At 51.0% G+C, this 11,070-nt stretch overlaps 1 protein-coding gene across 5 annotated transcripts; it reads right to left on the bottom strand.

Annotated features, from left to right (window-relative positions):
• Window positions 1-353: 353 nt before the first annotated feature.
• NLE1 (notchless homolog 1) lies at window positions 354-10,938 on the bottom strand. Of its 5 annotated transcripts, none has more exons than XM_078373829.1 (13): window positions 10,899-10,938; window positions 10,623-10,766; window positions 8,810-9,056; window positions 8,235-8,314; window positions 6,966-7,042; window positions 6,703-6,800; window positions 6,156-6,348; window positions 5,522-5,657; window positions 5,357-5,403; window positions 4,431-4,633; window positions 2,189-2,348; window positions 2,022-2,092; window positions 354-1,424 (listed from the first exon to the last, which is right to left on the bottom strand). In XM_078373829.1, the coding sequence occupies exons 8-13, from the start codon at window positions 5,607-5,609 to the stop codon at window positions 1,412-1,414; spliced, it is 582 nt and encodes a 193-aa protein (XP_078229955.1). In that variant the 5' UTR covers window positions 5,610-5,657; window positions 6,156-6,348; window positions 6,703-6,800; window positions 6,966-7,042; window positions 8,235-8,314; window positions 8,810-9,056; window positions 10,623-10,766; window positions 10,899-10,938; the 3' UTR covers window positions 354-1,411. The 5 variants fall into 5 exon arrangements, with proteins under 5 accessions (XP_078229955.1, XP_002748403.1, XP_078229954.1 ...); XM_002748357.6 differs by having other exon boundaries at window positions 8,839-9,056; XM_078373828.1 differs by lacking the exon at window positions 6,703-6,800.
• Between the last annotated feature and the right edge of the window lie 132 nt (window positions 10,939-11,070).

Below are 11,070 nucleotides of genomic sequence, written 5' to 3'. Positions count from 1 at the left end.
CTTGAGCTGGAGGCAGAGATGTGGTACAAAGTGTGCAATAAGCTTTGGGGCAGGGCCTGGTTTAATCCCAGCTCTTCCTCTTACCGGATGTGAGGGTGCGGGCTAATCATTTAAGCTTGTGCTGTTTCCATATCAAGTTTGAGGGCTTGAGAACCTTCCAGGCATGGTGCAATCTGAGCATAGCAGACAAGCACCTGGCCCCGAGGAGCTCAGTGGCCAATAGCTCTGTGTGCTTCTTACGCAGCCTCATGACAGAGATGTGAAAGGTGGAGGCCAAGCACCACAGCTAGGTGACATGCAAAACCCAAAGCACAGCCAGGGCTGGAGGAGGGTGAGAAGGAGCAAGACGCTAGTTCTGAGCAGTTCATACTTTTATGGTTTGGAAACCCAATCTGAGTAGTTTATACTATGACCCAGCTTAGCATGGGATGCAGGAGAAAGCAGAGGCTTTGGAGCAAGATGTCAGCCTGGGGTCTGAGTCCTGAATGGGGATTCCTTTCACTACTTGAAAGTTCTCATGGGGCAAAGAACTATCCTCCGTATCAACCATACCCACTTCTGCTCAGAGCTCACACTGCCGCTCTGGGACAGCCATCAACATCCCCACTTCTATCCTGAGGGCCCAGGGCAGTGCTTGGTGCCTGAGCAGCACCTCAAGCAGAGTGCTACGGGAAGGCAGAGACATCCCCTAGAGCAGGGCTGGCTAGCGGAACTCTCTAGATGACAAAAACCTTTGTGTGCTGTCCAATGCTGGAGGCCTCACCCAGTGCGGCTGAGGAACTGCACTTCTAGTTCACGTTGGCAGCCACACGTGGCCGGTGCCTACTGTAGTGGACAACAATACAGCCCTAGATTCTCCTTGGCCACTATCACAACTGATCTCTCCCTTACAGACACGGAGGAAGAGAGGGAAGGCAAGTGCCTGGTCAGTGTGGTTTTGGCGTCGTCCAGAGCAAGGGAGGGGGATGGACAAACTGATTTAGCCCAGTCCTTGACTGAGCCCTGAGGATTCTAGGACAAGGAATTAGAACCCGAACACACACAATATAAGTTATTCATTTGGTCACAGAACCTGGGGTCTGACCCAGAACAGAGCTGACACTAAGGACCCACTCAGAGCCTGGCTGCCCTCCACTCTTGCCTGCACCAGCAAGGTACAGAGTGGTGGCCACAGGCCAAGTTGGTGACAACCTTCTGTGACTTCAACTTCTGGCTCTGGGCTGGTGCTACAGGCAGAGGACCTGTGGGAAGACCCCACTCGGGTCTGTCAAGGACAGCAGGCCATGTGCATTCTCAGGTCCCCACTGGTGGGGAGGGTGTGTGCCCTGCCATCCCACCCTTTGTTCTCTGGCAGGGCAGGCAGCTGGCAGAGGCCGAGTCCAGGGGGGGTCAGAGAGAACTGCCGGTCTTCTCATCTCCTCCATCTGTGGAGAAGGGAAGAGTGTCAGGATGGGGATTCCACCTCATGAAAGGGAGGCTGCCACATAATCCCAGTGTTGACTGATGGGCAGCCTGTGGTCCACCATCAGAGTCACCAAGAGCTGGGCGACCGTGCCTGCTCTGGCCATCCAAACTCAGGCTGCCCACCCACTGCTTGGCCCCCAGAATGCCCACCACCAAACAGTTACAATCCCTTATAAGCACACAACACTTTAGCTCCCAGAGGGTTGACCCTCCCATTTTTGATCCTCCTGTCTATGAAGGTTTGATAATTCCCAAGAGACCAATGAACAAAGTTCTCTGTGATTACTCATTGGCAGAAGTAGGATTTGAACCTGGGTCTTGGGACTCTGAAGTCCAGTGAGGGAAAGACCCGGACACACCCTTTAAGAGGATGTCCTATGGCGTCTGTTATTCTTGTGTCCCTCCCAATTGCCACTGAAAACCTGGCTCCACACACCTCAGTCTGAGCACCTGGAGGGCCCTGCAGAATTCTACACCATAAGGGAAAGTGTGCAAACAGAGACTGCTTTAGGGGCAGAAGAGCTGATCACGCCAACCACCACCTCCCCTACACTCACATCCGGAGGCATTTGTCCTTCCCACCACTTGCCACTCTCTGGCCATCTGGACTCCAGTCAACAGCATATACCTAAAGGGAGGCAGAGGAGGAAGGCAAGTGGGGTAGTGAGAGGGAGACAGCCAGGCTGCAATCCCTGCCCCTCCTTTGCCCGAGGGTTGGCCCTACCTCATCTGCGTGGCCAGGCAGGTCTATGGCCAGCTTCTGGGCCTTCACATCCCACACCTTCAGTGTGCTGTCACTGCTGCCACTGACCAGGAGCCGGCTGTCAGCTGACCATGCAATCTGGTACACGGCAGCCACGTGGCCACGTAGGGAAGCCAGGTACCTGGTCCAGGAGAAGATGACGATGAATCTTAGTCTGAGTTAGATCTCCCAAATGTCTGAAGGGTCCCCTATGCTCACAGCCGTGGTTCTCAACCTTGGCTGTCTGTTAGAAATACCTGAGAACTTTTATAAAATCACACTGCCTGGTCCCCATCCCAGACCATTTTAATCATTACCAGTCATTACAATTTATAAAATGTCTCCAAATGAGTAGCTTTCCTCTTGCTAGACCTCCATACCTGCACAGCTTTGCATGCCTTAGATTCCAATGCGACCATCTGCTTAGCCCATCTGCCTGACATCCCTCCAAACAGCAGGTGCCTGCTGACAGGCAGCACGGAGTAACAATGGGCCAGGCCTACCTGGAACTTTCAGGTCAACACAGTCTAGCTGTTTCTCTTTGGACAAACCATCAGGCATCTCTGAGACTCAGTTTCCTTATTTTAAAAAGGAATCGAGCCCGGGCACAGTGGCTCACACCTGTAATCCCAGCAATTTGGGAGGCTGAGGTGGGCAGATCATGAGGTCAAGAGATCAAGACCATCCTGGCCAGCAAGGTGAAACCCCGTCTCTACTAAAAATACAAAACTTAGGTGGGCATGGTGGTGTGCACGTGTAGTCCCAACTACTCAGGAGGCTGAGGCAAGAGAATCGCTTAAACCCGGGAGGTGGAGGTTACAGTGAGCTGAGATCATGCCACTGCACTCCAGACTAGCCACAGGGCGAGACTCCGTCTCAAAAAAAAAAAAAAAAAAAAAAAGGAACCATATTACCTATTACCTGTGTTCAAGGGTTGCTGTGTGAAAACACAGTGATAGACATAGAGGTTCCCCTTCACCCCACCAAGGTTTCCCTGGCTCTTCTTCTCCCCTTGCCTCTGCCTTTGCCTCTCCTCTGATCTGATTAACCCTAAGGGCATCATGCCTCATCACACCAAGGGTTCCCACACTTGAGTGGGTAGCAGAGTCACCTGATAACTTTATTAAAATGAAGAATCGGATCCACAAGGTCTGAGTTGGGGCCCAGGACTCTGCATTTCTATCAGGCTCCCAGGCGATGCTGATGCTGCTGGTCTGTGGCCCACACTTTGAGGAAGGCCAAGTAACAGTGGTACCACAAAACCTACCTACTATCATTCACCTTCTCCAGGGTTACATCTCTAACCCTTCAGCTAGCTCTAAGATCACTTCTCTCCTAAGATATAAACTAGCTTTTTTTTTTTTTTTTTTTTTGAGGCAGAATCTCACTCTGTTGCCCAGGTTGGAATGCAGTGATGCAATCTTGGCTCACTGTAACCTCCCAGGTGCAAACAATTCTCCTGCCTCAGCCTCTGGGGGCAGCTGGGATTACAGACATGTCCCATAACACTTGGCTAAGTTTTGTATTTTTAGTAGAGACAGGGTTTTGCCATGTTGGCCAGGCTGGTCTTGAACTCCTAAGCTCAGGTGATCCACCTGCCTTGGCCTCCTAAAGTGCTGGGATTATAGGCACAAGCCACTGTGCCCACCTGAACTAGCATTTTTAGTGACCACTTAGTGCGGGTCCTAAACATACTGTCTCATTAAATCTTTGTAACTAGTCTGGGCTTGGTGGCTCACATCTGTAATCTCAGCACTTTGGGAGGCTGAGGTGGTCAGATCACTTGAGCTCAGGAGTTCAAGACCAGCTGACCAACACTGCAAAACCCCGGGCTCTACTAAAAATACAAAAATTAGCCAGGCATGGTGGTGGGGGCCTGTAATCCCAGCTACTTGGGAGGCTGGGGCAGGAGAATCACTTGAACCTGGGAGGTGGAGGCTGCAGTGAGCTGAGATTGTGCCATTGCACTCCTGGGTGCACACACAGCCTGGGTGACAGAGTGAGACTCCGTCTCAACAACAGCAACAACAACAACAACAACAAAAAACCCCTGTAACAAAGCTGAGAAGTAGGAGGTCTGCATATTACCGAAGAGGAAACAGAAGCTTAGAAAATTTTAATATCCAAATACCTGGCAAGGCCACACAGCTAGTGGCAGTGCCAAGCCCCTCCCACTATCCATTCCTTACAGAGGAGCAGGACACCCCCCCCCCCCACCACTCACTTGCCCGTCCTGCCATCCCACAGCTTGATGGACTTGTCAAAGGAGGCACTAGCCACGATGCGGGAGTCTGGAGAGAAGAGCACCTGGTTGATGAGAGCTTGGTGTCCTGTCATCCGAGTGAGAGGCTTTTTGTCCTCTGCTGGGGACCACAGGAATAAGGTGAAGTCGTCTGAGCCGGACACCAGCCTCTCTGGACCCTGGCCCTAGGGGAGGCAGAAAGCACACTGTGTTGGGTGTGGTCTCAGAAAGAAGGAGGGGGGCCTGGCTTTGGAAGCAAACACACACCCTGATTACTCAATGCCAGGGACAGACAGAGGCCAGCACTAGGAGCCATGAGGACTGGGTTGGCCACTCACTCACATGTGACCCCAGGCAAGTCACTTCACCTTAAAAGGAAAAAAAACTCCACAGGCATGTACAAAAAAAATTTAAGATACATAATTACAGAAAAAGCAAGGCACAAAATAATATGTTAAAATGAGAAGGATTTTATGTATATACGTGTGTGTGCTTATAAATATATGCTGTATACATACACATGTATATGTGTATATCAAATCTCTGGCAGGTGACTCAGGATATTGGTAGCACTGGATGCTACAACAGAGATGGGAGACTTCAAGATCTACCTTTTTGTATTCTTGGAATCTGAATGTGTAAACAATCTTAAATAAAACAAACTAAAATAAAAGAAGAGGCATCTTGGAAATATAATAAATAGATAAGCAAATAAACTGAAAAAATGAAATAAAATGATCCCTAGCACATTAAGATTTCAGGATTGTAAACCAGAATGATGAAGAACAACTTTTTGAAACAGGTACATTCTGAGCTGGGTCTAGAAGGGAGAGGGGTCTGAGAGGGTTGTAGTGATTGGCTAAGGACTTGTACAGAGCTAGGGGAGCATGTGGCTGGTACACACTCACCCGCACGAGGTTGTATCGGCTCAGAGCCCTCTCCTTCACCTCTTGCACTGTGTCCAGGTACCAGCGGGGAGAAAAGGAGATGAGGAACAAGGCCGATTAGAAAATCTGAGAGAGAGCTGGCCCCTTCCCCAGCAGCCCCGGCTCTTCCTTCTCCCGGTAACTCACAGGATCCTTGGAGATCTTGGGGATTAACCGAGGCCTCAGCAGGTTCAAAGGCCCCAGTGCGCAGGGCATAGTCAGTGCTGAGGGCCATGGTGTTCACCCAGTGGCCGTGGCCTTGCAGAGTCCGGCACAGCACACCCTAGGGGAGAGTGAATCAGGTCAGACATACATACCCCTCCCCACCCCTGGGAGATTAGCTCCAGGAGATGGGTGGTACAGCACTAAAAATCACCATCACTCATTCACTGTGATCCTAATCAAACTAACCCTCTGGGGTCAAGTCTCTCCCCATTTGTAAAACGGAGTCCAGATCACGAAAATGTTACATAGAAGAGGAGTTAGGTATGTCAGAGGAAAATGTTCCAGTCTAATAAGTTTGGTATATGGTGGGTGTGATAAAGGGCAACTGGCTTCCTAAAGCAGGCCTTTCCAAAGCGTGATGATCCCATGAGGACTCTGGCATCTCTACTGCGGTGCAGCACCAACCATACAACTCCTCATTCCCAAAACACCTCCCTTGATGTTCCCATCACACATCTGGGAAACACTGGACTCGCTGATGTCAAGTTTGTTTCCAGTGCAAGCATCTTGTGACTTAGATTTTCTGGACTGGTTTCTGAACCCTCTCAGCTCTTACGTCATGAGCCCTCCAGACTTTGATGGTGCGGTCCTGGGAGGCAGAGTAGAGAAGTCCGTCCCCTCCCCACCGGAGACAGGTGACCGACTGGGTGTGCCCGGTGAGGATGCGCTCACAGCGGCCTGCAGTTGTGTCCCAGATCCGCACACTGCCATCCTTGGAGCTGCTGGCCACATAGCGGCACTCAGGGTTCCTGGCGAGAAGGGAGATGTGACCCCATCCGTGACCTGGCAACAGCTGTCTCCCCATGGCACCTCCCCATTCCCAATTCAAGGCCATGGACAATCTCTTGACAGCTTTCTGACACCAAGACCTGGCTGCACTGCAAGGTGGTTGCAATGAGCAGGCCCTGTGATGAGCAGCCTCTCCCAAGCAGCAACGCAGCTCTGTATCTGGAAGACCATCTCCCGTGTCTGCCAAGCCATCATGGTCATTCAGGCTGCCCATCTTATCCCCTCATGTAAAACATCTATGCATTGAGCAGGGAAGGGGGATGGCTTTGATCTCCTGACTCCTCATCTGTCCCAGCTTGGTCAGTGTCACTTACACATGGAGGGGCTCCCAGCTCAGGCCTGTGATCCACTTGCTGTGGCCAGTGAGGGTCCTGCCCACCTGTTTCCCTGTGCTTGGGTCCCAGAGGAGAATCTGAAGGACAGAAGCTCAGTGAATAATCCTCCCCAACAGGTCTCTGGCTCCACCAAAAATTCCTGCCTACCACTTCCCACCCAACCCTCCCCGATGACTCCGGAACCCGAGTCTGAACAGTCCCCTAGGGATAAGTCTCTGCTTGTTACCCTGAGCACCACCTACCTGGCCATTCTTGCAGCCTGAGGCCAGCTTCTTGCCATCTGGAGACCAGGATATACTAAGGACCCAGTGTCTGTGTCCTAAGAAAGCAGAGGAGGGAGATATAAGGGACTAAGTCTCTTTATCCTCAGTACCCAACAATGCCTGGCAGGTGCCAGGTACTCCTTAACCATTTGAATAAATGAATGATCAAACAAAAGGAGTGATGAGGCTTTCTAGGGATGGAGAGAATGCACCCCAAGTGTTAGAGCTGTGCATCTTGCCGCACAGATAACACCAACACTCTCTAATGATTCCTTATGTCACACATATTGTGAAGTGTTTTCGTACATGTCATCCCTTGTTGTTCTTACGAGGGCTCTAAAGTATGGCGCAAAGTGAGAATTATCATCCACATTTTCCAGATGAGAAAACTGAAGCTCAGAAAGGGAACATGACCTGCACACACAAGGTCACTCAGCTAATCGGTGGTATAGCAGTGGTTCTTCAAGGGTGGTTCCCAGAGCATCAGCAGCAGCATCACTGGGAACCTGGTAGAAACGGAAATTCTCAGGCCCGATAGAGCTAAAACTCTGGGGGTAGGACCCAGAAATCTGTAATTTAGTTTGTTTGCTTTGTTTTTTTGAGATGGAGTTTCACTCTGTCGCCCAAGCTAGAGTGCAATGGGGCCATCTCGGTTCACTGCAACCTCCACCTCCTAGATTCAAGCAATTCTCCTGCCTCAGCCTCCCGAGTAGCTGGGATTATAAACACATGCCCCTGTGCCTGGCTAATTTTTGTATTTTTAGTAGAGATGGGGTTTCACTGTGTTGGTCAGGTTGGTCTTGAACTCCGGACCTCAAGTGATCTGCCTGCCTCGGCCTCCTAAAGTGCTGGGATATTAGGCATGAGCCACCATGACTGGTTGCAATCTGTTGCTACCAGTCAGTCAGCCTCTCCCTACATCCCACATTGACTCCTTCGTGCAGTTCTGCTTGTGTCTAAGGGGCTGGCTGGGCTCAAGGACATGGTCTCTACCTAGGAACAGACAGCCGCTAACTATTAAGGGGTTGTAATCTGCAAAGGGAGACCCTCATCTCTGCAGAACAAAAACGAGCAAGGTATGGTGGCAAGTGCCTGTAGTCCCAGCTACTCTGGAGGCTGAGGTAGGGGAGCTGCTTGAGCCCAGGAGTTCAAGTGAGCCGTGATGACCCATTCTGGTCAACAGAGCAGCAAGACCCTGTCTCAAATAAAAAAAAAGAAGACCCCCTAAATGGCTAATTGCATACTGACCCTTGCATGTGAAATGCGGTGTCTCTGTGCCGAGATCCCAGAAGCGCACAGTGGTGTCTCCAGAGCCACTGGCCAGGTACCTGAAGAAGAGAGGATGGTTAACACTGCGTATGTGCATTTCTGCCACCTAGTCAATCGCTTTCTGTGAATAGAATATGGAATGGGACTCCCCTCTCCCCTAAAAAGTAGAAAGACAATACTGATGTTGCCATCTGGAAGAATACCTCAGGAGACCATTTCTTTCCTCTCCAGAGCTATAACCAGCTTTTGAAGAAGCTTCTCAACACCTTCATAAAATTGAGAGAAGCAATTAACCCCAGTTTCACAGATGAAAAATTAACTCAGAAAGGTTAAGTGAGTTATACAAGTCACGCAGCTCAGATCTTCCGAAATCAAGTCCAGGAAAGGTCTGTCCTAGGCAGGGGTCCTTAGTCTTTGGGGAGCATGCCCTACTGTGGAAATCGCTTAATTGCAAGCTGAGTCCAGAGCTTGGGTCTATGGTAGGCAACCCTGAGGCTCCATCAATTATAACTCTGGGGGACCCTCCCCACACCAGGAACTACACCCCCACATACCCCCTCCGTGAGTCTGCAGCTGTCCTTACTTTCCTGTGGGGCTGAAGGCCACAGAAATGACTGCCTCACTGTGACCCTCCAAGGAGCTGGTGCAGCGAGTCACAGCCCGGACTCTGAAGACAGCCTGTGGCTGGTAGATGATGTCTAGGACCTTCTCTGTCTCCACTGCTTGGGACTCCAATGTCTTCCCCAGAGAGGAGACAATCTCAGCATCTTGGACAAAGAAAGCCAGCGGCAGGGGATCCTCCTGAAGGGCAATGATAAAGAGCAACCCCGCATCAAAGGATGTGCAGGGGCACCCTCTGCCAAGGAAGTTCCCCACTGAGCTGCGGGAGATGAAGCTGCTTCTTTTCAGCCACCAGGCTACGGATATGCCCATCACTGCCCATTGAGTGAGACTTTTAATTAATTAACTTATTTATTTTTGAGACAGAGTCTCGCTCTGTCAACCAGCCTGGAGTGCAGTGGCACAATCTTTGCTCACTGTAACCTCTGACTCCTGGGTTCAAGTGATTCTCCTGCCTCAGCCTCCCATGTAGCTGGGCTTACAGGCACCCACCACCAGGCCTAGCTAAGCTTTGTATTTTTAGTAGATATGGTGGGTTTTTTTTTTTTTTTCCTTAGATACGGTGTTTTGCCATGTTGGCCAGGCTGGTCTCAAACTCCTGATCTCAGATGATCCACCTATCTTAGCCTCCCAAAGTGCTGGGATTACAGGCATGAGCCACTACGCCCAGACTAGCAAGACCTTTTAAATCACTGAACAGCAGTTATAGGACACTTACACGGCACTTTGAAATTCTTTTTTCTTTCTTTTGAGATGGAATCTTGCTCAGTTACCCAGGCTAGAGTGCAGTGGCGAGATCTTGGTTCACTGCATCCTCAGCTTCCTGGGTTCAAATGATTCTCATGCCTCAGCCTCTTGATAGGCTGGGACTACAGGCACCTGCCACCACGCCCAGCTAATTTTTGTATTTTTAGTACAGACTGGTTTCTCTATGTTGGCTAGGCTGGTCTCAAACTCCTGACCTCAAGTGATCTGCCCACCTCAGCCTCCCTGTGTTGGGATTACAGGCGTGAGACCAGCCTGAAATTCTTTATCTGCATCTCATAACAACCCTGAGAAGTAGACACTAATATTCCCAGTAACAGTTTCAAAAGCAGAGGCTCAGAACAACTAAGTAATTAGTTCAATGTCCTATTGCCAACGATTAATTCAGCTTCTTTAGGTCCAAGATAGGATTAACATATAGCATTACACAGTGTTTCCCAAACCACCACACCACACTATATTTGTGTAATAAGCACCCAAAAAGCCTGTTAAAAAATGTAGACCTCCTGAATGTTTTATCCCAGTGTTTGGTTTAGTAAATCTGGGGTGGGGTCCAGGAACTGCATTTTTAAGGCCCTCCCCTCTCCCCAGGGCAGCATTTCGGTAAACATTGGCTTAAAGGTTAAAAGCATGGGTATTCAGATAGTTTTGGTTTCCAATTCCAAATCTACTACCTACTGCATAGCATCGTGCAAATAGCTCAGTCCCTCCGGGCCACGATGTAAAATGGAGATATTAATGTGTCCCATCTTGGGGGGCTATGACAAAGAACCAATGAAATATAGCACCCAATGCGTTCAAGGCTAGGCCCTTCACCGCAGGTGGGCCCTGCGCTTTGCCACAGCTTCCATCTCTGATTCCCCAGACATAGGTGGGAACTTACACCAGGTAAGTCGCCCCTGTCGGTTACTAGGTCATCTGATTCCCCCACTGCGCCCGCTCGGGGTAAGAGACGCAAGGCTCACCTGGCCAGCCACTCACCTGGGCCAGTAGCGCGTTGCACACGAGCTGCAGCCTGTCCGGGGTAATGTCCACGGGCACGTCGAACGGGGAGCCCAGCAGCTGCCCGCCCTCATCCTGGAACTGCACTAGCAACCGCTGAACGTCGCGCACCGCCGCCTCCTCCTGCGCGAGCAAGCGGGGCGGCAGTCAGCCTCGTCGCCCTTCCAGAAAGGCCCCACTTCGCCTCCCTCCGGCCTCAGGGACCCGGGCCCAAGCGTCGCCGTGACGCCCCCGCCCCCATCCACGCACACCCACCGCCACCGCCGCCGCCATCCTGCGTCCCCACGTGGAGAAGAAAGAGCCCGGCAGACAGAGCGCCGTCTCCGTGGTCGGGCGGGGTCGCCGCCGGCCACATTGCCCTCTGCTGTTGGGGAGGAGAAGCGTCCCGCTTTGCCTGGCCTCAGGGATTAGAAATGAGCTTACTTGG

Source organism: Callithrix jacchus, chromosome 5 (assembly GCF_049354715.1).
Source record: "Callithrix jacchus isolate 240 chromosome 5, calJac240_pri, whole genome shotgun sequence".
In the NCBI taxonomy this organism is placed as follows: domain Eukaryota; kingdom Metazoa; phylum Chordata; class Mammalia; order Primates; family Cebidae; genus Callithrix; species Callithrix jacchus.
The sequence above is the reverse complement of the archived record's forward strand: the minus strand, read 5'-3'. Positions and strand labels throughout refer to the sequence as shown.

What these genes read in the sequence shown, in the direction of transcription:
- NLE1 (XM_002748357.6), bottom strand. An exon ending in GCCTTCAGCCCCACAGGAAA is followed by an intron (nt 8,315 to 8,838) that starts GTAAGGACAGCT and finishes TCTCTTCTTCAG; the next exon opens with GTACCTGGCCAGTGGCTCTG. An exon ending in AAGTCTGGAGGGCTCATGAC is followed by an intron (nt 5,658 to 6,155) that starts GTAAGAGCTGAG and finishes ACTCTCCCCTAG; the next exon opens with GGTGTGCTGTGCCGGACTCT.